Below are 21,699 nucleotides of genomic sequence, written 5' to 3'. Positions count from 1 at the left end.
CCATTCAGCCATATTATCCCCTGTCCACATTGCACCTAGATACAAAAACACATTATTCTTTTCAGTAAGTCAGACTATGTGTTTGGAATATATTTTTCAAAGTATAAATTTCCTCTGTATGTGTGAGTGGGTATGTGTGTGCATCCATGTTTACCCCCCCCCCCCCACAAACATAACAGGAAACAGCAAGTTTCATTAAACACATACTCTTTAGTTCATGTACAGATGCTGCTGTGGTGCAGTGGTTACCGTTGTCGCCTCACAGCAAGAGGTTCTCCGGTTCGATTCTCGGCTGGCGTGCCTTCTGTGTGAGGTCTGCATGTCCTCCCTGCAGATGAGTGAACGTTAAAGACATGCAGGTAGGAGCATGCGTGTGTGGGTGTGCCTTCTTTGAAGGTCGGGCTGGCAACTCAACACTGTAAAAATCCACTGCCAATCATTAGTGGACTGGTGACCTGCTGTGGCAACACCTAACCTGGAAAAGCTGAAAGACTTTAAGACAGATGTGATGCTGAATGACGACAGTGCAACATATCTACAATATGCTCACATGGTTCCTGCTATTTGGTACCCTGAGCTGTGTGGAAGTAAGATGTAGTATTTAATACTTCTGCCACGGCTGGCATTTACTTGCTGCCCTGACCTACACATCCACATTCTGGACACAGACACACTACATTTCTTGATAAAAGAACCTGAGTATGCTACTGTGTCACAATAACAAGAAGATCATCAAGGTCTGCGACATAAAATGCTAGGCCCAGATGGCAAAGGATGTGTTCATCACTAAGGACTTTCTGTAAAAACAGCTTGTCTCACCTGAAAGCCTTAGAGGAAACAGTCCTCAAATGAATACAGTACATACTTAATCAACATTTTGGTACCAGTCTTGGAATTTTGAAGAAATTTTACCAGAAACAAAAATAACAGCTGTGGTATATAAAAATGTGACTTAAACTGATACATAAAAATAAACAAAATGCAAATTTCCAACTTTATTTAGTGTCTTGGCTAATGAGCCTTCCTTTATGAAAAAAACTTAAAAATCTGTACTACTATTACTCAGTCACTTTAATCAGTTGTTAATTTATTAAAATGCACAACTGCTTTTAAACCAATCAAATTATACTAGCCAAGTTTCTAAGAAAAGAGTCAGGCAAACAGCAACAAAAAAGGAAAAAAAAATGGTAAGACAGAGGAAGAAAAAAGTAAGATGAAATTATATGATACGAAAGGGATACGAAAACAGGAAAACTGTTTATTTTTTTTTAAGAACAAGAAATAAAACATTGCTTATTACACCCAAGGCACCCTACCTGCCAGTTAATAGCACAGTTAAGCCTTGACATAACATTTCTAAACTATAAATATACAATGTTTCCCACTCCTCGGTTAACTTATAACCCGATCCAACACTTATACTTTTTATACTACACTGTACATAATAAAATATGTCAAATCTAACATGATAATCTAAATTTAAATCTTTAAATTTTACTAAGAGAGATCATAATCTGATCCCGAGACCATAATCTGATCCCTCTTACCAAAGTCCCAGAGCCATAAAACCTCAAAAGCTGCACAATACATGTACATTTGTTGTTGTCTTTCGGCTTTTCCCGGTTAGGGGTCGCCACAGTGGAACTCTGGTCCGCTAATGATTGGCAGTAGATTTTCATGAACGCTGAGGTGCCAGCTCGACGTTCAACCTTCAACGAAGGCACGTCCATTTACGCATGTCTTTCGAACGCCCACCCAACCGCGGGGAGGACATGCAGACTTCACACAGAAGGCACTCCCCGCATGCCATCCGAGAATCGAACAGGAGAACCTCTTGCTGTGAGGCAACAATGCTACTGCTGCACCACCGCAGCAATAATGGAGAAAAAAAACTTGAATGACTTTAGCAGGGGGGCACCTCTAGGGGTTATATATGTCAACCCTATGGTCACACAACACTTGGGAGGGGTGAAACTCTCAAAAACAACAGACAAGATATTGAGAAATCACTTGTTTAACTCTTGACGTGAGCAAGCAATTTATGACATATTTCACATCAAGGAGGCACAGGGAAGTCAAATCAAAATACATTCTTACAGCAGCACCATTTTGTATGTACTTGCAAATATTTCTTCCTTCAGATGGAAGCCATGTTGTCGAAAACATATTTAGCATAGATTTTTTTCTGTTTTTGAAGGGATGAAAACAAGGATTCAGCTAGTATACAAAGGGACCTTCTAGCGCTTCAATAAGAAAAACAGAAGTTGCATTTTGGCAAATTCCCTCATTTTTCACCTGCACTCAAGCCAATTATGAAAAATAATTTACTTAAATCTATTAATTTTACATATATATTTAGTCACTACAAAATGTGTAACATAAGCTTTCATGTGGTTTCTGTAACATACATGTAAATATATCCTTATATAACCAATGTCTTATTCAGAGTCTATACATGTATATATACATAGAGAGAGAGAGAGAGAGAATATGTATATCCTTTATACTCCTGCACAGCCTAAAAGTAAAGTTGAAGGAACTGGTGACTCTCCACTTCAAGAACTGCATCTTATTTTGAATTTTTAATGATTGTATGCTGCAAGACATAAGAAGTCAATCAAGGCAAGCCATTTCATTTTGCTTGAATATGGTCTGCTTTACAGCATCTAGGAAATCTCTCTCTCTCACTCTGCAAAGTAATCTGCTTACATAGTGAAAACTATGGAATCAGAAGTGTGATCTATTCCTGATTTTAAATGGAATACAACAGAAAACTGAAAAGGCACTCTGTTAAGGGGGGCTGCAAGTTATAATATTTCTGAATTTTCAGAAAGATAGAAAGAGACAAAAGTACTGCAGTAATGAAACAGAATTTACCATACATTCACAATTTGTTCTTCAAGAGGGCACAAAATCCCACAGAAATCAGTGCTTATGTTACTGTATTAAATAACTGAATGAAAGACTGTGAATTTGCTGAATTACATGACTCACCATTAAAATGGAGAATTGTGTGGCATAATTAGTAATCATAAGAGGTAAATTACTTCAAGAAGCAGCTTTAACATTATATAAAGACATTGATGTTTCTACAGCAACTGAAATTACTTTGCCTCAGTTGTAAGCTTACAGAGGAATTAGAACTGTGTAAAACTGTTTATCACATTGTTGTTTAATATAGTTTATACTTGAATGTTGTTGTACTATACTGAAACCTTTTCTATGGCTAATTCATTGTGATTAGTTTATCTGTTATATCTATTCTACTAAATAAGAACTTTGTAAAACTGCAAAAAGATATGTGACAGGCATACAAGTAAAACTGAGTCACAGGAAGCATGAAACGCATAAAAACTTCAACGTCAAGTTCTACAAAAGCATGATTTCTGTGATTAAGTAAGTACACTCAAGCTGTGGTGAAATGGATCATTTTTATAAGTTGTGTAAAAGGCAAGAAACCTGCAAATGAACAGAATATATGCAGTAAATCAAAGTCACAGAAATTATTTATCTGTGGGCGTAGTAAGTGTGAAAATGTGCATTATTTGCAGAGTACACAAATGACATTTGAACAGAGACCACTGTATATATCTGACATGGTTAAAATGTCTTTCTGCCTTACAAAACTTAGATGAAAGGACATCTTTCTACCAATACATTCCTCCTTAATTAGACTGGTCCTTAAGTACCTATCTAAGCACCTTGACCAGCCTGAAAGACCCCCATGATTCTTAACAAAACGAATTTCTGGATTACTTAACCTAACCTGTCCTGATTCAGTAAATGCTCTATCTCACTACTGTATATCCTAATTGTTGGGTGACCTCTGTTTAACATTTCAAAAATGAAAGCTTCTGTTCTACTCAGCCTTCTCCACCTTCATGAAAAACAACTGCCTAACAAACATCCTCTCTAAAGACTTTAACCCAATTAGAGGATTAACAGTGTATGTTGGCAAGACAGGTTCTTAACCCAGCACATCCCATATATCTCTGTAACAGACTACCTTTACTCATCAAACAATGCAACTCTTTAGCGTTCCGGCGTGTAGATCGTGAAACAGTTCCCAGTGAGCTACAATGCTAAAATCAAAAGGCCGCAGCACCGCTAGACTGTAGAGCGATGCGGCTGAAAGTCAAAAACGCTGTGGGAATTAACAATGCACAGAAATCTGGCACATTGTGAAGATCCCTATGGGCTGTTTCTTGACAGTGGAAAAGCCATACTAGACAAGTGATCGTCGCAAATCAGTATTATACAAGTAACACACCAATAAACCATACCTGCAATGTCCTCAAGGCAGCAAAATCCACAAATGACTGTCCCATATAAAAGAAATGCTGATTTCTGCTGCAGAAGTGAAGATTAACATCACCAAGTAATGATATCCCACTAAGCTGCAGCTGGTCGAGCCATGAGCATATGCACGCAGACACAACGACCAGTATCCTAGCAAAATTCGAAGTGTGGTAGTCCTAAATAGAAAACTTCCCCAGTTTATCATGTAACTGAACAGATATGTAAAGTATAATCACAGGTTTGCCCCAGATAATGTGGTCGTTACACATAACAATGTGGTGCACTTGCAACGTAATATCGGAGCATGATAAAAACTGAAGTCAGAAAAGAACAGCAGACATGAGAGTTTTAGACCTCATACACATACGATATGGCACCGCAGTATGTCAATCTGGCCAAATAGAGTCCCTACTTCTGGGCCATAGCCCGCCTGTAGACAAAGTGTACACATGCTGTGCTATATGATGTAGAGAAAAAAATGCATAAATACAGAAATAAATAAATAAATAACAGTCAGTCATTTGTCCCCATAGGATAACAGCTACCAGGTGAAGAGGAATGTAGAAATCTAGGCAGTAGACAGGCTACAGGTAACTGTCTAGCCCTATGGTTCGTTGGGGATGTGCTCCTCATACTTTACAAGCTGGATAGTTGGTACATATTAGACTACTTGCCAGGGTTAGTGACAACAGACCCTCTAACATGCCAGAACACATCACTTTCTGCAAGGCAGAAGACAACCATGGCCATTACTGTCTACCTACAGCAGCAACCACTATGTAAACTATAAATGAAAAACAGGGGAAGCATAATACATATGGCACACACAGGATGTATAAACCCACCTCACCAATCATGGCAGACTGTAGAGTAGTGAAGCAGCATGTGTGTCATGTGGGGGTTCGACAAACCTATCCTATGGCAGTTGCAGATACAGTAAAGACATTTGTAGAGTCAGGTAGGGAAGAAAGGGTGCTATACAGGGAAACATCCCTAAGTACAGTCTGTATCCGAAAATGAGATTGGGCATCATATTCTGACTGGTCAAGACAGACAGCAGGGTGTTAAAGGGGAACTGTGCAGTAAATGCAGTGCCAATAGTGTAGTCATGCAGGTCAGACACCTATTGGTCTGCAAATAGCTGACTGTCCTAAAGCTGTTCGATTTGGAAATACAGCATATCTAGCAGGGGATTTTGCAGCAGCAGGGGGGAGTGCACAGAGCTACAAAGAGCCCATCATGGCAGACAGCACTTGTTAGGACCTCTATACCAGAAGTGACATACTTCACAGTTCACAGAGTCACACAGTGGCGTACACCTAAGCGACATTCAGATGCTGTGCCCTGCTGCACTGGATAACATAGATGCTGACAGGCCCTCTACAAGTGGTGCTGATATGATGGATACTGTAAATGAGTACAGCCCAGGTCAGCTTGGCAGCAGATACTGAACAATGCCCAGCCAAGCTAGTAAGCCATTCCTAGTAGTGGAGGGATACCTATACCATTTAGAGTATGAAATGCTATCCAAACGGTACTGGGCATGTATCAAGTGGAGAATAAAAGCCTCTAGAGGCCGGGCTATCAATGTTCACAATGAGGATTTGGAAGAACTGCAGAAATCCTTGCCACACCAACATGGGTCCGATGCAACCAGTGCTTAGGTGGCTGTGCTGCTTTCCGGCAGGGGGCAGGAAAAGTACAGTTGTGTACAGTTACCATAAATGTAGATGTTTGAGTGTATTTACTGTGCAGTCATCACGTTTGGTTTATCCTGCCAGGGGTAGCCCTCAGTCGGTTAGTATTCTGTGTCCACCACTTTAGGCATGAAGGATGGGTTAGTACTGAGGGAGACCCTGTCAGCATGGAAAATGATGAAGGGCTCTACAGCCATAAGTGCTTGTAGCTCTGATACTCTTCTAGCTGAAGTAATGGCCAGAAGCAAGGCTGTCTTCCAAGAGAGAATTTTTAACTCTGCTGAAGCTGCAGGTTCAGAGGGGAGCAGGGTGAGCTTTTCCAAGACAAAATTAAAGTCCCAAGCTGGGGTAGGAGCTCTTCTGGGTGGCCTTAAGTTGTCTGGCCCTCTTAGGAACTGTTTGATGAGAGGGTGTGAGAAGAGAGGTGGCTCTGTGCTGAAATGAGCAGAGATGGCAGAGGCATGAATTTTAATAGAAGAGAAGGATAGACCCTGTGTAGTAGGTCTGCCAGGTAATCCAGGATGAGAGGTAGGGAGGGCTGTGCCGTTCCGGCTCCCTCAACCTGGATCCAGGTGCAAAACCTTTTCCACTTGTCAGCATAGGATTTTCTAGTGCTGGGGCATCTGGCCTCACGTATTACATTTAGAAATTGTTTGCTTAGGCTGGCAGCTTGAGGAGAGGTCAGGGAATAAGCCAGGCTGCCAGGCTGATGGTCTGCAATTGGGGATGCATGAATTCTCCATTCCTCTGGGTCATGAGTGTTGGGATCTGAGGTAGGTGCCATGGTGGCAGGGGTGACAGGCTGTGCAGCAGTGAGTACAAGAGCTGGCATGGACAGTCTGGGGCAATCAGGATTGCCCTTGGTTTTTCCTCCCTTATTTTGAGCAGTACCCTTGAAATGAGTGGTGGAGGGGGAAATGCATAGACTGAGAGGTTTACCCACTGGAAGGATAGAGCATCCACTTTCCAGGCCTTGCTGTGAGGTTCCCTGGTGTAGAATTTGCTATGATGATGATTGGAGTGGGAGGCAAAGAGGTCAAGCTTCGGGGTGCCCCATTTCTGGGTTACAAGGGTGAAGGTTCTGTTGTCTAGCTGCCACTCATGTGGGTCTAGCAGGTTTCTGCTTAAGTTGTCTGCCAAAGAATTTAGAGAGCCTGGCAGGAATTGTGCTAAAAGGTGTAGTTGCATGGCTGAGGCCGTGTGCCAAAGGGTCATGGCGAACCTGCAGAGAGGATAAGAGTGAGTCCCTCCCTGCTTGTTGATATACTACATCACTGTGGTGTTGTCTGTTTTGATCAGTAGAGGCCCCGGGTAGAGTAAGGGTCTGAAAGCTGTCAGGGTGTGCTGAACAGCTAACATCTCTTTTTGATTGATGTGCAGATGTATTTGATTTGGGCTCCATTGGCCGGGAATGCACCTGCCATCCAGGTGAGCACACCAGGCATAGTCTGATGCGTCTGTGGTGAGTGTCTGGGAGGAATGGGGTTGTGAGAAGGGAAGTCCCTTGTTGTGGTTGCATGCTGCTGGCCACCAAAGAAAATCTTTCCTTAAATAAAGTATCACTGGTATAAGGGTTTCCAAGTCTTGAGAGTGCTGACACCAAAGGCTTTTTAGGTACCATTGTAGTTTCCTCATATGCAGTCTGGTATATGGATTGAGTAGAATGCAAGATGCCATGAACCCTAGAGTTTGCAGGATTTCCCTTGCGGATAACTAGGTTCTGGTGGCTAGCTGAGAGAAGTAGCCTGTCAGGTAGGCTTGTTTTTCTGGAGTAAGGAATGCCATCTGGGATACTGTGTCCAGGCTTGCTCCCAGGAATACAATTTTTTGTGTGGGGACTAGCTCTGATTTCTTTTCGTTGATAGTACACCCCAGGGAGGTCAGTAGGTCCTTTACAAAGGTCAGGTGCTGTACCAGCTTTTCCTGACTGTCTGCCTGAATCAGGCAGTCATCTAAGTATGGGTAAATTTGAATATTTCTTTGTCTGCAAAAAGCAATGGCGAGAGCCAGACATTTTGGGAAAACTCTGGGAGCAGTGGATAAGCCAAAGGGAAGCGCAGAGAACTGAAAGTGCATAGATCCTGCCCTGAAACTTAGACATTTCCTGCATGACTCCCTGATTGGGATGTGTAGGTAGGCCTCTTTTAGGTCTAGGGTGGCTAACCAAGCAACCTTGGAAAGCATAGGAAGGAGTTGCTGGAGGGTAAGCATTTTGAATTTTGTCTGATGAAACGACGAGTTCTGTCGTGAAAGCGCTCACCATATTTGCATTTATTTTTCACTTTAACATTAAATACTCGGTGTGTCAGCTTGGTACAGTTTTTTATTTGTCTTGAATTTTGGTATCACCAGGAAGTTGTTTGGAATTGATAGATCGTGGATGGGGTGCCAGGTGCCCTCTTTTCTAGGTACCAGGAAAAGCCTGGAATAGAAACCTTGGCCTATCTGGTCTGCAGGAACAGGCTGTATTGCCCTCATGGAGAGCAGAGAATGGACTTGGTTTTGGGCCTCTGCACACTGGTTTGGAGGAAGATCTGGGAACCCTTTCGGGGTTGGCAGAGTGTGGAAATAAACTATATATCCCTGGGACACTATGTTGTGGACCCATCGGCCGTTGGAGACGGAGGCCCAGTTTTTTGCATGGGAGGAGAGTTTTTCTCCTAGGGGCACAAGCAGGTGGGCAGAGGTAATGGGTGGAGCTGTAAAGTCATTGTGAGTTCTTTCCATAAGGGGGTGGCTTTGCACTTCCTGTTTTTGAAGTGGAGGAACTCCATTGCTTAGATCTCTGCATTCCCTGGGACTGCTGTCTGGGGGGGGGGGTCTGCTTCCCCTAGGTCTAGTCTGAGCTGGCCTTGAGGGGGCTGGAAAGGACCAGTGCTTGGAGGAACAATGCCTACTGAACATCGGAGGCTGGACCTGTAAGATGTCTGTATAAAACCTGTAACTGTCTGCATAGATTTAGCTTTTTCTTCCATCTTTTTTAAGACCTCTTCTGCCTTGGTGCCAAACAAGTTGTCTTTGTTCAATGGTGCGTCCAATAGTTTTGATTTGATATGGTCTGGCAAGGTCTGTTCCTTAAGCCAAGCATGCCTTCTAAGTACAGAACCTGTGACTGCTGCCCTGAAGGATGCTTCTAGGGTGTCAAAGCCACATTGCAAGGTGTGTTTAGTAACTTGGCTTGCAGAATGCATAAGTTCCTGTAATTCTTTATTTTCTGCACAAACCAGAAAGGTAGACATTTTTTGTTTAAGGAGTTCCATTGCATGTTGCTGGTACTTCAGCATGTGGAACTGACAATTTAGTGCTCTAATGGCAGGAGTTGCAGAGGTGTATACTTTTTTATCCCATCTCTCTAAAGCTCGGGAATCCCTGTCCGAGTGGGTGGGATTCTTAGCTGAGGTTGCTTTTATTCCTTTAGGTCCTTGGGAGATGACCTCTGGGTCAGCAGTAGGATTTTTAAAAATAAATTTGTGTGAGTCTGGGACTCTGTGATACCTGTCAGGTTTCCTGGGAGCAGGTGGGAGGGTGTCAGGAGTTAAACTGGGATTCCATAAAGACATCATCCACAACATCCAGGACAGGAGGAATGGCTAAAGGTCTGTGCTGTGGTAAATCTAAGCATTCCCCGAGTCTCTTTTTTAGACTGAGGATAGTCCTGACATTCCCATTGGAAATGCTCCCTTAAAGTATATAGGGTTTCACCAAATTAAAAATCCTCTAGAGGAGAGGCAGAAGGAATGGATTCCTCTGCATCTGAATCCTCATAAGCAGGCAAGGGTTGCATGTCTTCATATTCAGAAATCTCAGAGTCATCGGACTCCTGTTCAGATAAAACAGCTGGGGACAAGTCTCTTTTTATTTTGGAAGGGGTAGGCTGGCTTCCCCTAATAAGCATGATAAGGTCTTCCACCATTTTAAGCATTTGAGAAGGAGGTATGGAAGCAGGTGCTTGAGCTTGGGTCGTCTTTTTTTAGGTGTAGTTCATACCCTGGACCTTAGAAACTCGGTAGTTTTAGAAAGAACTGAAGACACGAAAGAAGTCATCAGTTTGTGCCAATTATCAGTAGTGCGAAGAACTTCGTCGGAAGCCAGTGCCTGCTCAGCAGCTCCGGACCCATCCAAGGTAGAGACATCCGCAGGATCCTTAGTCAAAGAACAGTCTTGCGGCAAACCAGACTCTGAACGGGTCTTGGTAGCGGCCTGTGAATCCAGAGAAGCAGGCATCAGGAGCTTTGAAAGTGCCTCACTGAGGACCAGCAAACTGGCGACTAGCTTAACGGAAGCGTAGTCAGCAGTTTTGGACCTGTGCAGTCTGTCTCTGTCTTTCTCCTTACTTTTTTTATAAAGATCAGTAGTCGGATGGCTTAACGAAGGCATTTCTGAATACGGAGATCGAGAGCGAAAATATTTAGCTAAAATACGGGCCCAACAACGTATAGTTCTGGCATTGAACAAAGCATAAAACTGACAGCGAGGGACATCATGGCCTGGGCCTAAACAGGTGAAGCAGTAAGAATGGAAATCTCGGTGTGGTATTTGCTTTCCACAGGCAAGACAATTGTTAACTTTTTCTGGCATCAGTTAGAGTAATAAAAAAGGATCCCCAATGAGGTACTTAGCATTAGAAGACTTCAACTTCAATTCGAAAACAAAAACTCAGGTAGAGGCCAACCGGCACTTATGCGAACTGCTTCTGCTTCGGGCTCCTCGGCAAGAAAGACTGGTGCAATGGCGTCGGCTGCCTGATTTTATACCACTGATGACCTGACATCAGTCCTGGAGCGAAAGCAACCGACGCAGAAATACTAAGTCGCTGATATTCAGGCCACCTGAGGGCTACCCCTGGCAGGATAACCCAAGTGTGATGACTGCAACAGTGAAACACAAAGAACATCAGCAATGATTTGTCTAGTCAGGTTATGCAGTGTGTCATTGGCATGGCAGATAATGTGCTACATTAGATGCTTTATTGTGCCACCCTCTGTTGCAGCATTACCAGAATACGACAAAGGGCATGGGCATCTATGTCCATACCCCCAACAACATTAGCAGATACTGACATCAGCCAGTACCCACGCCGTAGTGGTAACTTTCTCCTACAAATAAAGTTTGATATGGATGGGAAGGACTCCATTGTTCTGCTCACTACAGTGCAAAATCTGGCAGATCTGCGCAGGTCGGACATCATTCTTGGGGACAGCACATTCCCAACACGAGCAGATGTATGCCGCCAATTGTACACATTACATGGATTTATTGGCGCCCCCACCACAACCAGGATTGTTCCCCTGGTATATTGCCTAATGACATGGAAAACAGAGTCAGCATACAACAATATGTGGGATATGCTTAAGGAAATGGCTGCAGATCTAGGATGCACCTTTCATCCGCGCTACATCATGACCGAGTTTGAGAAGGCAGCAATCTGTGCCAGCCGTAAGGTGTTCCCCAAGTGTATTCTGAAGGGTTGCTTGTTCCATTTTTCCCAGATCATCAGGTGGCAAATCCAGCATCACCACCTTGTGGCACTGTATGGTACAGACACTGCATTCTCAATTGCCATCCGCAAGCTGATTGCACTGGCATTCCTACCAGTAGATGATGTTGTTCCTGCATTTCTGGAGATTGTGACTACACTACCAAACTGTACTAAGCCCATAGCGACATTTCTGAACCATCATTATGAGTGTGGCCAACCAAGGAAGTATTCCTCCTGCTGTTCAGCACCATGACGGCTGCCAGCACAGCACCTTCAACTGAAGATGTTACTTGGACACCCTACAGTACAGCGTCCTGACCTTCTGCCTGTTCTGCAACAGGAACAAAACCTGACAGATAAGTAAAGGGAATGACTTTTGAGGGGGATGCCAGTGACACCACGTAGAAAGGTTATTGTAAGGGAGCACCTAAAACATGTCCTGCAACATAAGTGTGACTACAGCAATGTGCAGGATTTCTTACGTGCTGTGGCACATTTTTACAAGTTGTGACTGTATTTGCATATAATACACACCAAGCACTACACACATCACTTCACATGTTGTCTTAATAAAGACTTTGTTCAAAGAACACTGCTTTCACAGTACCACCTTTATGCCCCCTAGCATCCAGTTGCACCCACCTGTACTGCAGACAGTTATACCTGTCAGCTTCTGGGGGGTGGGGTGCAGACTGTCACACTATGAGGATTTGTGTCTGTCACCTACGTACATGGTGCAGGGGGATCTACTATGCTTACAGGGAACTGTCCACAGGCATGTGTCACTGCAGATAAATTGCCATCCAGCCATGTGTCCACATCCAGCTGTGTCACGGGGGGGGGGGGGGTCACACTTCCTAAGTGCCTGAACCCAACTCTTTACCTACCTCAAAAGCAACAGACAGGATTGGAAAGGAAACCCAAAAATTCATGCCAGGAGTTTGTAGGAATGATCTTTTGACCACAAGCAACTAGTATTCAACTAGTATTTTCATATTACTAATTGAGTGATGTGGCTAAACTTCTCAGTGACTCTCTGGTAGTAAATACAGTATTAACCTATGAACTTGTAAAATTAACAATCAAAGACTGGTGTTTAAACTACTTTTAAGTACACTTTTTGCTTCTCTGTCTGCCAACCACTGAGTCTCTCCCATCAGGCCTTAAGCCAATTTGTTCCCCATGTGAGAGATGTCAGAAGGGGCCAGCATTCAGACAGCCATGGAAGTGGTTTGTGTCCTTTCCATCACTGCAATGACATCTTGAGTAAATCCCTAGCTCCACCCCTGGTGGCTAACATCAGCACTTATTACAATAAGAAGCCTCCTACTCCCTTCCTATATATTGTTTTACCCACATGATAATGGACTGTGATGGTCCTGGCTATTTTGGTGCCATGCAAATTTCTGCCAGCATGGTGGAGACTGGCTGACTGAAACCATCTTTTTCTACCCTTGGATGGGTAAGCCAGAGTCAGCCATCCAATCCTATCTTCTTCTGCCTGGCACTTCCACTGCCTGAGCCACAATTCAAACTTGAGTTGTTCAGGTTGCAGTCAGGACTTTATCTTTCTATGCCATGCAGTTGAGCTAAGTCTGGTGTTTAAACATTGACACAATGTAATATAATATCCATGCAAATGTTCAAAGATATGAAGCTGAAACAGATTTAATTACAGCCTTGTATGTGTAAGCTGCTTATTTTTCAGGTCATCTTATAAAGATACTTGAGTAGAAACTAATTACTTTTGAATGCCAGAATAAAAATACAGATTTCAGTTTCACATAGTTCGAATAGAACTGCCACATTAACTCAGTCATATGACATGTATCAAGCTTAGTATAGCGAAAATAATCTGTGATGTCTATGTAAAGAGTGATCATTTGTTGAGTATACATATTTATTTTCTGGTTTGGCCAATATGCTAGGAGTCACTTATATTTAAATAGCTGCTGTCATTCTGCCAGTAGCGTATACTCCAAGGAAAGATACAGAACAACTGAAAGACACTTGAACAGTTCAGAAAGTATGGTTATGATTAAAAAAATAAACCAAGGATACTAAATGAATGAACAGCATGGCAACTGCAGGGAAACATGAAAAAAATGTACAGATGCAAAGACCCAAAGACTTTAATGAAACTGTAAACAGGAGCATCATCTGCTTCATACATCTGGTATGCAAAAATTATTGCTCTCTACTAGATGCTTACTAAGACTTTTGGTCAATTAAGCATGGTGGCAGAAGTAGAAAATAAGCCTAGGTAGTCTGCCATTTAAGTGCATTCAACTTTCTAAACTTACCCCCATCCCTAAACGAGATCTAAACCAAAGGTTAAAAAGTCACACAGACATTCCAATTCATAAAAACTCTTAAGTAAGACCCAGCAAAGCTAAAGTCTTCACTGTTTAGTACCTGAAATCTCCTGTAGTGGTGGCCTATGGGATATATGCAAATGACCCCTTAAGGACATACTAGTGTTACAACTGCATGGCTTCTGAATGCCCATAACTTTTTATTTTTACTTTTTTTTTTTAAGTCTTTACCAAACAGGCCTTATACAAAGAGAAAGATTCATCTGGTATTTTGTTCACACCTGAACTATTTAAGACAGCTGTTCAGTACATGACCAAGGCATTTAAAAATGCTAATATTACTGATAATGAATTGGTAAAGTGTGATCAGCGGATGGTATGACAAAACACTTACAGTTACTTAATAGAGTAACCCAATATAATCACCTCAAGTTGAATAACAGTAAGTGTAAAATACAAGTTACAGATATGAGATACAGGAGTCGTTTTGAGAGGATTTAAAACCAGACAACAAAAAAGATGGAGATTTTCTCAAATATCTCTTAACAGAAGACGCACAAGCACTTCTGAAATTTCTTTGAACTGGTCAGCACCTTTTGGAGTTAATTCTGAACGTATCCAGAAAAAAGTCTGCCAGTATGGAATTAATGCAACAAGGAGTAGTACAATACTGTAGTAAATAGCAAGAAAGTGGTTTATAGATTCATAGATTAGTACTAAGCTAACTGCCCTTGCGAGCCATTTTAAGCCTAGCCAATTATCCCTTGTGAGACTCAAACCCTGCATCTTGCGTTCGTAAGGCAAACACCTTAACCATTAGGCCACCCTCCCAACCCCTGAGAACTGCTCATGGCAGAAGCACCCAAATAGAAATATGCTGACATGAATAAACCAGTCATATTAGAAAATGATATCAGCCAGAATGGGAATGGCACTCTGAGACAAGGAGAAGATAAACCAGTTGCATATGGCAACAACCTTTACTGACTCCCAGAGAAGACATGCTCAAAGACAGAAAGGACAGCTAGCCATACTATAACTGTGAAAAAGTCTCATAAATGTGTTTATAGGAAACACAGCACTACTGGAAAGTGATCACAAACCTCTGCAGGGTACATTCAAAAACCACCCATTTCACAAAAAAATAAAAAGTAAATTGCTTACAAATACATGACTTGAGAGTGAACATTCAGCCAGGAAAACAAATGCATAAAGCAGTTATGATCTAGAAATTCCTAAAAAATAGAAAACTACTATGGGGAATACTTCTAATTTAAAGAAGAGAGTAGCTGCACAAAATGTTTATTGTTCAATGCAGAGGAGCAGATGGCAGGAACACGTGGGCACAGTCAAGTGAAAGTACAGTTGTGTACACTTACCATAAATGTAGATGTTTGAGCATATTCACTGTTGCAGTCATTACATTTGGGTTATCTGCTTGCAGGTAGCCCTCAGTCAGCCTGATTACCACAGTCTTGGGTCCTGCGTCGGTTGCTGTCCATTCTTCCATGACATCAGGTCGTCAGGGGTATAAAACATGCAGCCGACACCATTACATCAATTTTTCTTGAGCCAGATATCAGGTGCCCCCCCTAATGGGAAGCAATTAAATATAAAACTACAAAGATGTACCTCCAACAAAAAAGCAAATACATCAAAAAGGCTTTTAAGCATAGTAAAGGAAAGTAGAGGTACAGCCAAAAAAAGTTAGGGGGCTGGAGGGAGGGTAACCAGGACAGCAACAGTGAATACACTCGAACATCTACATTTATGGTAAGAGTGCACAACTGTACTATGTTCTTCGTGTTTCACTGTTGCAGTCATTACATTTGGGTAGATTCCCACAGCTATGGTTGGGAGGAGGACTTTAGATAGCATAAGGGCCAGCCCTGGAAGACTGCAGTGGCAAAGCCAGCTCTAGATTTAGAGAAAATTGGAAAATGATAATGCTTGGTGGCAGTATGTACAGAACTCCAGGTAGCAGTTTCTAGGATGTCCCTGGTAGGGACGCCTCTGAGAAAGGCTGTGGAGGTAGATGAGGCCCTGGTGGAGTGAGGTCTGATCCCCTGGGGGATAGGTTTTCTATGGTGCTTATAGCAAAAATGAATGCAATGGCTCATCCATTTAGAAATGGTTTGCTTTGAAATAGCCTTCCCCTCTGCCCCTGCAGCAAATGCCACCAGCAGTTGTTTAGATTTCCTTTGATGTTTAGTCCTGTCCAAGTAAAATCTAAGTTGTCTGTGCACATCTAAAGAATGCAGTATCCGTTCCCCTTTATTCTGCGGATTGGGAAAGAAGGTTGGCAAATGAATGGACTGATTAAGAGCCACACTGGATACCACCTAGGGCATGAAGGATGGATCGGTTCTGAGGGAACCCTGTCCACATGAAAGATGATGAAAGGCTCCACTGCCATAAGGGCCTGTAATTCAGATACCCTTCTAGCTGAAGTGATTGCTAAAAGGAAAGCTGTTTTCCAAGAAAGAAATTTTAAGTCTGCAGTAGCAGCTGGCTCGAAAGGAGGTAGAGTGAGTTTCTCCAAGACAAAGTTAAGGTCCCAGGCTGGGGTTGGAGCTCTCCTGGGTGGTCTCAATTTTTGGCCCCTCTGAGGAACTGCTTGAGCAGTGGATGAGAGAAGAGGGGAGGTTCTCCGTTATAATAAGCTGAAATGGCTGAGGCATGGATTTTAATACAGGAAAAAGACAGGCCCTTGTGAAGCATCTCAGTTAAGTATTGTAAAATCTGAAGTAAACTGGACGCTGCTGTGCTCATCCCTTGAAATTGGATCCAGGCACAGAATCTTTTTCCATTTTTCAGCATACGATTTTCTAGTACTAGGCCTCCTTGCCTCTAAAATGATATTCCTCACAGGTTTGCTGAGGGATGGTAAAGGAGAGATTAAATAATTAGCCAGGCTGCAAGGTTCAGTATTAGAAGCTGAGGGTGCAGAATCTGGTTCTCCTGCTGAGACAGCAGGGAAGGAGTCTGTGGCAGGTGCCATGGAGATAACCTTGACACACTGTGCAGGAGGGGATACCAGTGTTGGCGCGGCCAGTCTGGAGCAATCAAAATCATCCTTGGTTTTTCCCGTCTGATTTTTAGTAACACTTTGGAGAGCAGAGGCAGAGGGGGAAGACATAGACTGATAGGTTTTTTCAGCTGAAGGACAGAGCATCCACTTTCCAGGCTTGTTTGTGGGGAGTCCTTATGCAAAATTTGTCCAACTGGTGGTTCTGGGAAGATGCAAACAGGTTTATATCTGGGCTCCCCCATTTGCTTGTCAACATGTTGAAAATCCATGGTTCCAGTTTCTACTCGTCTGGGTCCATGAGGTTTCTGCTTAGTCTGTCTGCCAGTGTATTTAATTTTCCTGGCAGGAATTGAGCTTTAGGTGCACTTGGTAGCTCAAGGCTGTGTTCCGCAATGTCATGGATAGTCTGCAGAGGAGGTAAGAATGTGTACCCCCCTGTTTATGTATCACATAACAGTGGTGTTGTCCGTCTTTACCATAAGTTGTCCTGGAAGAATGTGGTCCTTGAAGGCTGTCAGACCATTCCATACAGCTAACATTTCTTTTTGATTGATACGCAAGTGCATTTGACTTGGGTTCCATTTGCCCTGAATGCACTTCCCTGCCAGGTGAACCCCCCATGCACTGTCTGGCAGGGTGGTATGAAAGGTAGTCCCTTGTTTTGGTGGCAGGCCTCTGCCCACCAAAGGAACTCTAGGCGTAGGCAAGGTATGATAGGAATCATTGTTTCTAGGTCTTGAGAATGTTGACACCATAGGCTTTTTAGATACCACTGTAGTTTCCTCATATGCAGTCTTGACTATGGAATTAGAAGAATGCAGAAGGCCAGGAACCCCAAGGCTTGCAGTATTTGTCTTGCAGATAGCAGGATTTTTGTGGCCACTTGTCTGAAGCAGGTTGTCAAATGAATTTGTTTCTTTGGCGTGAGGTAATCCATCTGGGAAGTTGTATTCAAGCTTGCTCCCAGGAATATAATTTGTTGACAGGGCACCAGGTGTGACTTCTTTTCATTTATGGTGTAACCCAGACAAGTTAGAACCCTTTTTAAAAAGGCCAGATGATTCAAAAGTATGTCCTGGCTTTCCACCTGAATTAGACAATCGTCCAGGTATGGGTATATTTGAATATTTCTTTGCCTACAAAATGCAATAACTGGAGCTAGGCACTTTGTGAATACCCTGGGCGCAGTAGTTAAGCCAAAGGGCAGTGCAGAGAACTGATAGTGCGTGTAGCCTGCTTTGAAGCGTAGGTATCATCTGCAAGATTCCCTGATTGGGATGGGCAGGTATGCTTCTTTTAGATCTAGTGTTGCCAACCAGTCACATTTGCCTAGCATAGGAAGTAATTGCTGAAGAGTCAGCATCTTGAATTTTGGAATCTCCAAAAAGGTGTTTAGAGTAGATAGGTCCAGGATAGGATGCCATGAATTGTCTTTTAAGGGGTACCAGGAAAAAAGGGGTACCAGGAAAAGTCTTGAGTAGAAACCCTGTCCCTTTTCCTCTTCTGGTACCAGTTGAATAGCCCCCATGCTTAAGAGAGAAAGTACTTGTTTTTGGGCCTCTGACCCCTGATTTGGGGGTAGGTCCGGCCACCCACTTGGTGTTGGCAACGAATGGAAGTGAAATCTGTATCCCTGGGACACTACATTTAAAACCAATTTGTCCTGGGTAATGAGTTCCCAATTCTTTGCATGAAGAGCAATCTTTCCCTCCAAAGCGGCAGTCAGTTGATAAGAGCTTGGAAATTTTAAAAGGAAGTCATTGAGACAGTTTACCATAGGAAGGAGTCTTATTATTCCCAGATTTGGAAGTGGAGGTCCCCCACTGCTTAGTTCTGTGAGTCCCTGGGACTGAAACCTGGGGTTTTTGCTGTGTCTGGGTTTGGCTTGAGAAGACCTGGAAGGGGCTGGAAAGGACCAATTCTTAGAGGGCCAGTGCATACTAAATCTATGAGGCCGAACTTGTAAAAAATCTTTAACAGTTTGCATAGATTTAGCTTTATCTTCCATCTTTTTAAGAACTTCTTCTGCCTTGTTGCCTAACAGGTGATCCTGATTTAAAGGAGCATCCAACAATTTAGCCTTAACATGATCAGACAAAGATTGCTCCTTAAGTCAAGCATGCCTTCTGAGCACAGACCCAGTAACAGCAGCCCTGCAAGAGGCCTCTAATGAATCAAAACCACACTGCAAAGTATGTTTTCCAACTTGTTCGGAAGAATGCATTAAATCCTGTAATTCTTTATTTTCCACACAGTCAGAAGTCAACATAATTTTCTGTTTAAGCAGTCCAATAACATATTGCTGATACTTTAACATATGAAACTAGTAGTTTAAAGCTCTAATGGCTAAAGTTGAAGAAGTGTAAACCTTCTTACCCCATCTATCCAGTGCCCCGGAGTCTCTATCAGAAGGGGTAAGATTTTTAGCAGTAGAAGCCTTAATGTCCTTGGGCCCCTGTGAAATAGTCTCTGGATCTGCAATAGGATTTTTGGAAAGGAACTTGTGGGACTCAGGGACCCTGTAGTATCTGTGAGATTTTCTTTGAGCAGGAGGCAGGGAATCAGGGGCCAAACTAGATTCCAAAAAAGCATAATCAACAATGTCTAGTACAGGAGGAATAGCTAAAGGCCTATGCTGATGTAGGAGAAGGAAATCCCTGAGCCTCTTTTTTGAATTAGAAAAATCTTGGTTTTCCCAGTGGAAATGCTCCCTTAGAGTATGTAAGGTTTCCCCAAAAGATTAATCCTCAGGAGGGGAAGCAGAGGGAATAGAGTCCTCTGCATCAGAATCTTCATAAGTAGGTAAGGGCAAATCCAGATCATCAGAAGAATTAGAAAAAAACAGAATCCTGATTAGAAGATTCATAATCAACTTCAGTCCTCGGCCTCTTAGAAGGGGGGAGGGGGGTCGGCTACCCCTGATTAGAGTTATTAGATCTTCAGCCATTCTTATCATTTGTTTTTTAGGCATAGAGGCCTGAGCATGTGGCCTGGGCATCAGCTTTTTAGACATGGATCGCAATTTAGGACTAAGTAAAAAAGGACGCGTCACTTTAATATACAAGCCCGTAGGACTGAATACACCCTCAGAAGCCGGTGCCTGCACAACGGCTCTGGACCCATCCAAGGTAGAGACATCCGCGGGTTCCATAGTTGAAGCATCTCGTGGCATACTGGACTCCGAATGGGTCTCAGTAGAGGCCTGCGAATCAGAAACAGTGGGTATCAGGGGCTACGAAAGTGCCTCACTGAGTACCAGCGAACTGACGACTGGCTTAGGAGAAGCGTCATTGGCAGTTTTGGACCTCGGAGGCCTGTCTCTGTCTTTATCTTTGCGTTGTTTTGGAATCCCGGTAGTTGGAAGGCTAACCGACGACATTTCTAGATAATTAAACCGATAACCGAAATATTTAGAGGCGAAAATATACCGATGACGGATAATGCGCTGATTAAATAAAGCACAAAACTGACAGTGAAGTACGTCGTGGTCAGGGTCTAGGCAAGGAATACAGTATGAATGAAAATCTTTACGAGGTATTTGCTTTCCACAAGCAATGGAATTATTAACTTTTACTGACATCGGTAAGGAGCAAGAAAAAGTTTCCCCAACGGGGTACTTAGATTTAGTTGAAGACTTCGGTTCTGAAACTCGAAAACGAAAATTTCAGGAGTCGGCCGACTGGCACTTGCGAACTGCTTCTGCTTCGGGCACCGCACGGCAAGAAAGAATGATGTAATGGCATCAGCTGCATGTTTTATACCCCTGATGACATGACGTCATGGAAGAAGGGACAGCAACCGACACAGGACCCAAGACTTTGTTAATCAGGCCGACTGAGGGCTACCTGCAAGCAGATAACCCAAATGTAATGACTACAACAGTGAAACACGAAGAACATCAGCTCATGATGTATTATTTTGCCCAGGAATGTCTGTACAAATACAGCAATATGCACAAAACTACACTAATTATAATGTTTATCAACAACAATAACCCACAGAAAGAAATACACTGACACAAACTATATGTTATAACCTATTACTGAAACATGCTCTCAGTATGCTTAAATTATAGTTAAGTACTCACCATAACTTTGCATCTCTGTGGTCTGTTTTCGTCCTTCTCAACTGATGGGTCTTGGATCTGACATCTGATCCATCCTTGGCCACTATGATAGACTTCAGGCTCCGTAGCTTGAGCTCTTCTCATTACCCATTATCCCTCTCTTCTCCTTAGTTACCTCAGCTTAAGTCTGCTCCCTATTCAGTTAACCACAGCAATACAAAACAGTATCAGCCATTAACAATTTCTGAAGCACAGAGGGCAAGGTATTACTAAAGAGCAGCAATCGGAAAAAACACAGAAGAGAGTATCTGTAGCCCAGATACCAAGACCATTAAGGAATATCCTTCAGGCATACAAGGACACAATCAAAAGGACAGAGCACTGGAGGATGGGAAGTTGAATAAGGATGAAAACATACAACACAGATGCTGAGTTATGGTGAGTACATAGCTACAATATCTGATGTTGCCTTTTTCATGTGTACCTCAACGGATGGGACAGAGTCCCCATCTAGAGTAATCTTGAGTGGTCCTCAAGGAAGGATATTCCAAAGTACAGCAAATAAAAAAGTGCTCTGTTCCTACATAAAATGTCTAACTTGTAATGAGATATAAAAGTATGAGCATTGGATATGTAGCAGCTGCACAAATGTCATCTATAGAAGCTTTGGATCAGAAAGCAAATGATGTAGCCATAGCTCTGGTACAGTGAGCTTTAGGATGTTTGGGTAATGACGGTCCTTCAGTCTTGTAAATGAAGACAATGCAAGCAGTTAGCAATCTGTTTAAGGTTAATTTTGGCACTGCTTTGCC

The 21,699-nt window shown here is 42.8% G+C and overlaps 1 protein-coding gene across 1 annotated transcript in view; it reads right to left on the bottom strand.

The window, feature by feature from the left end:
• The window catches only part of GANC (glucosidase alpha, neutral C), a 981,067-nt gene that overhangs the window by 356,046 nt on the left and 603,322 nt on the right, over positions 1-21,699 (bottom strand). Inside the window, exon 16 of the mRNA XM_044074070.1 lies at positions 1-35. This exon is cut by the window's left edge and continues 67 nt beyond it. Coding sequence (XP_043930005.1) covers positions 1-35 — 35 coding nt within the window. The remainder of the gene's footprint in view (positions 36-21,699) is intronic.

The sequence above is a fragment of the Protopterus annectens genome, chromosome 6.part0 (genome assembly GCF_019279795.1).
Source record: "Protopterus annectens isolate FY-2018-M chromosome 6.part0, PAN1.0, whole genome shotgun sequence".
NCBI lineage: Eukaryota > Metazoa > Chordata > Ceratodontiformes > Protopteridae > Protopterus > Protopterus annectens.
This window is presented reverse-complemented; position numbering and strand designations above follow the sequence as displayed.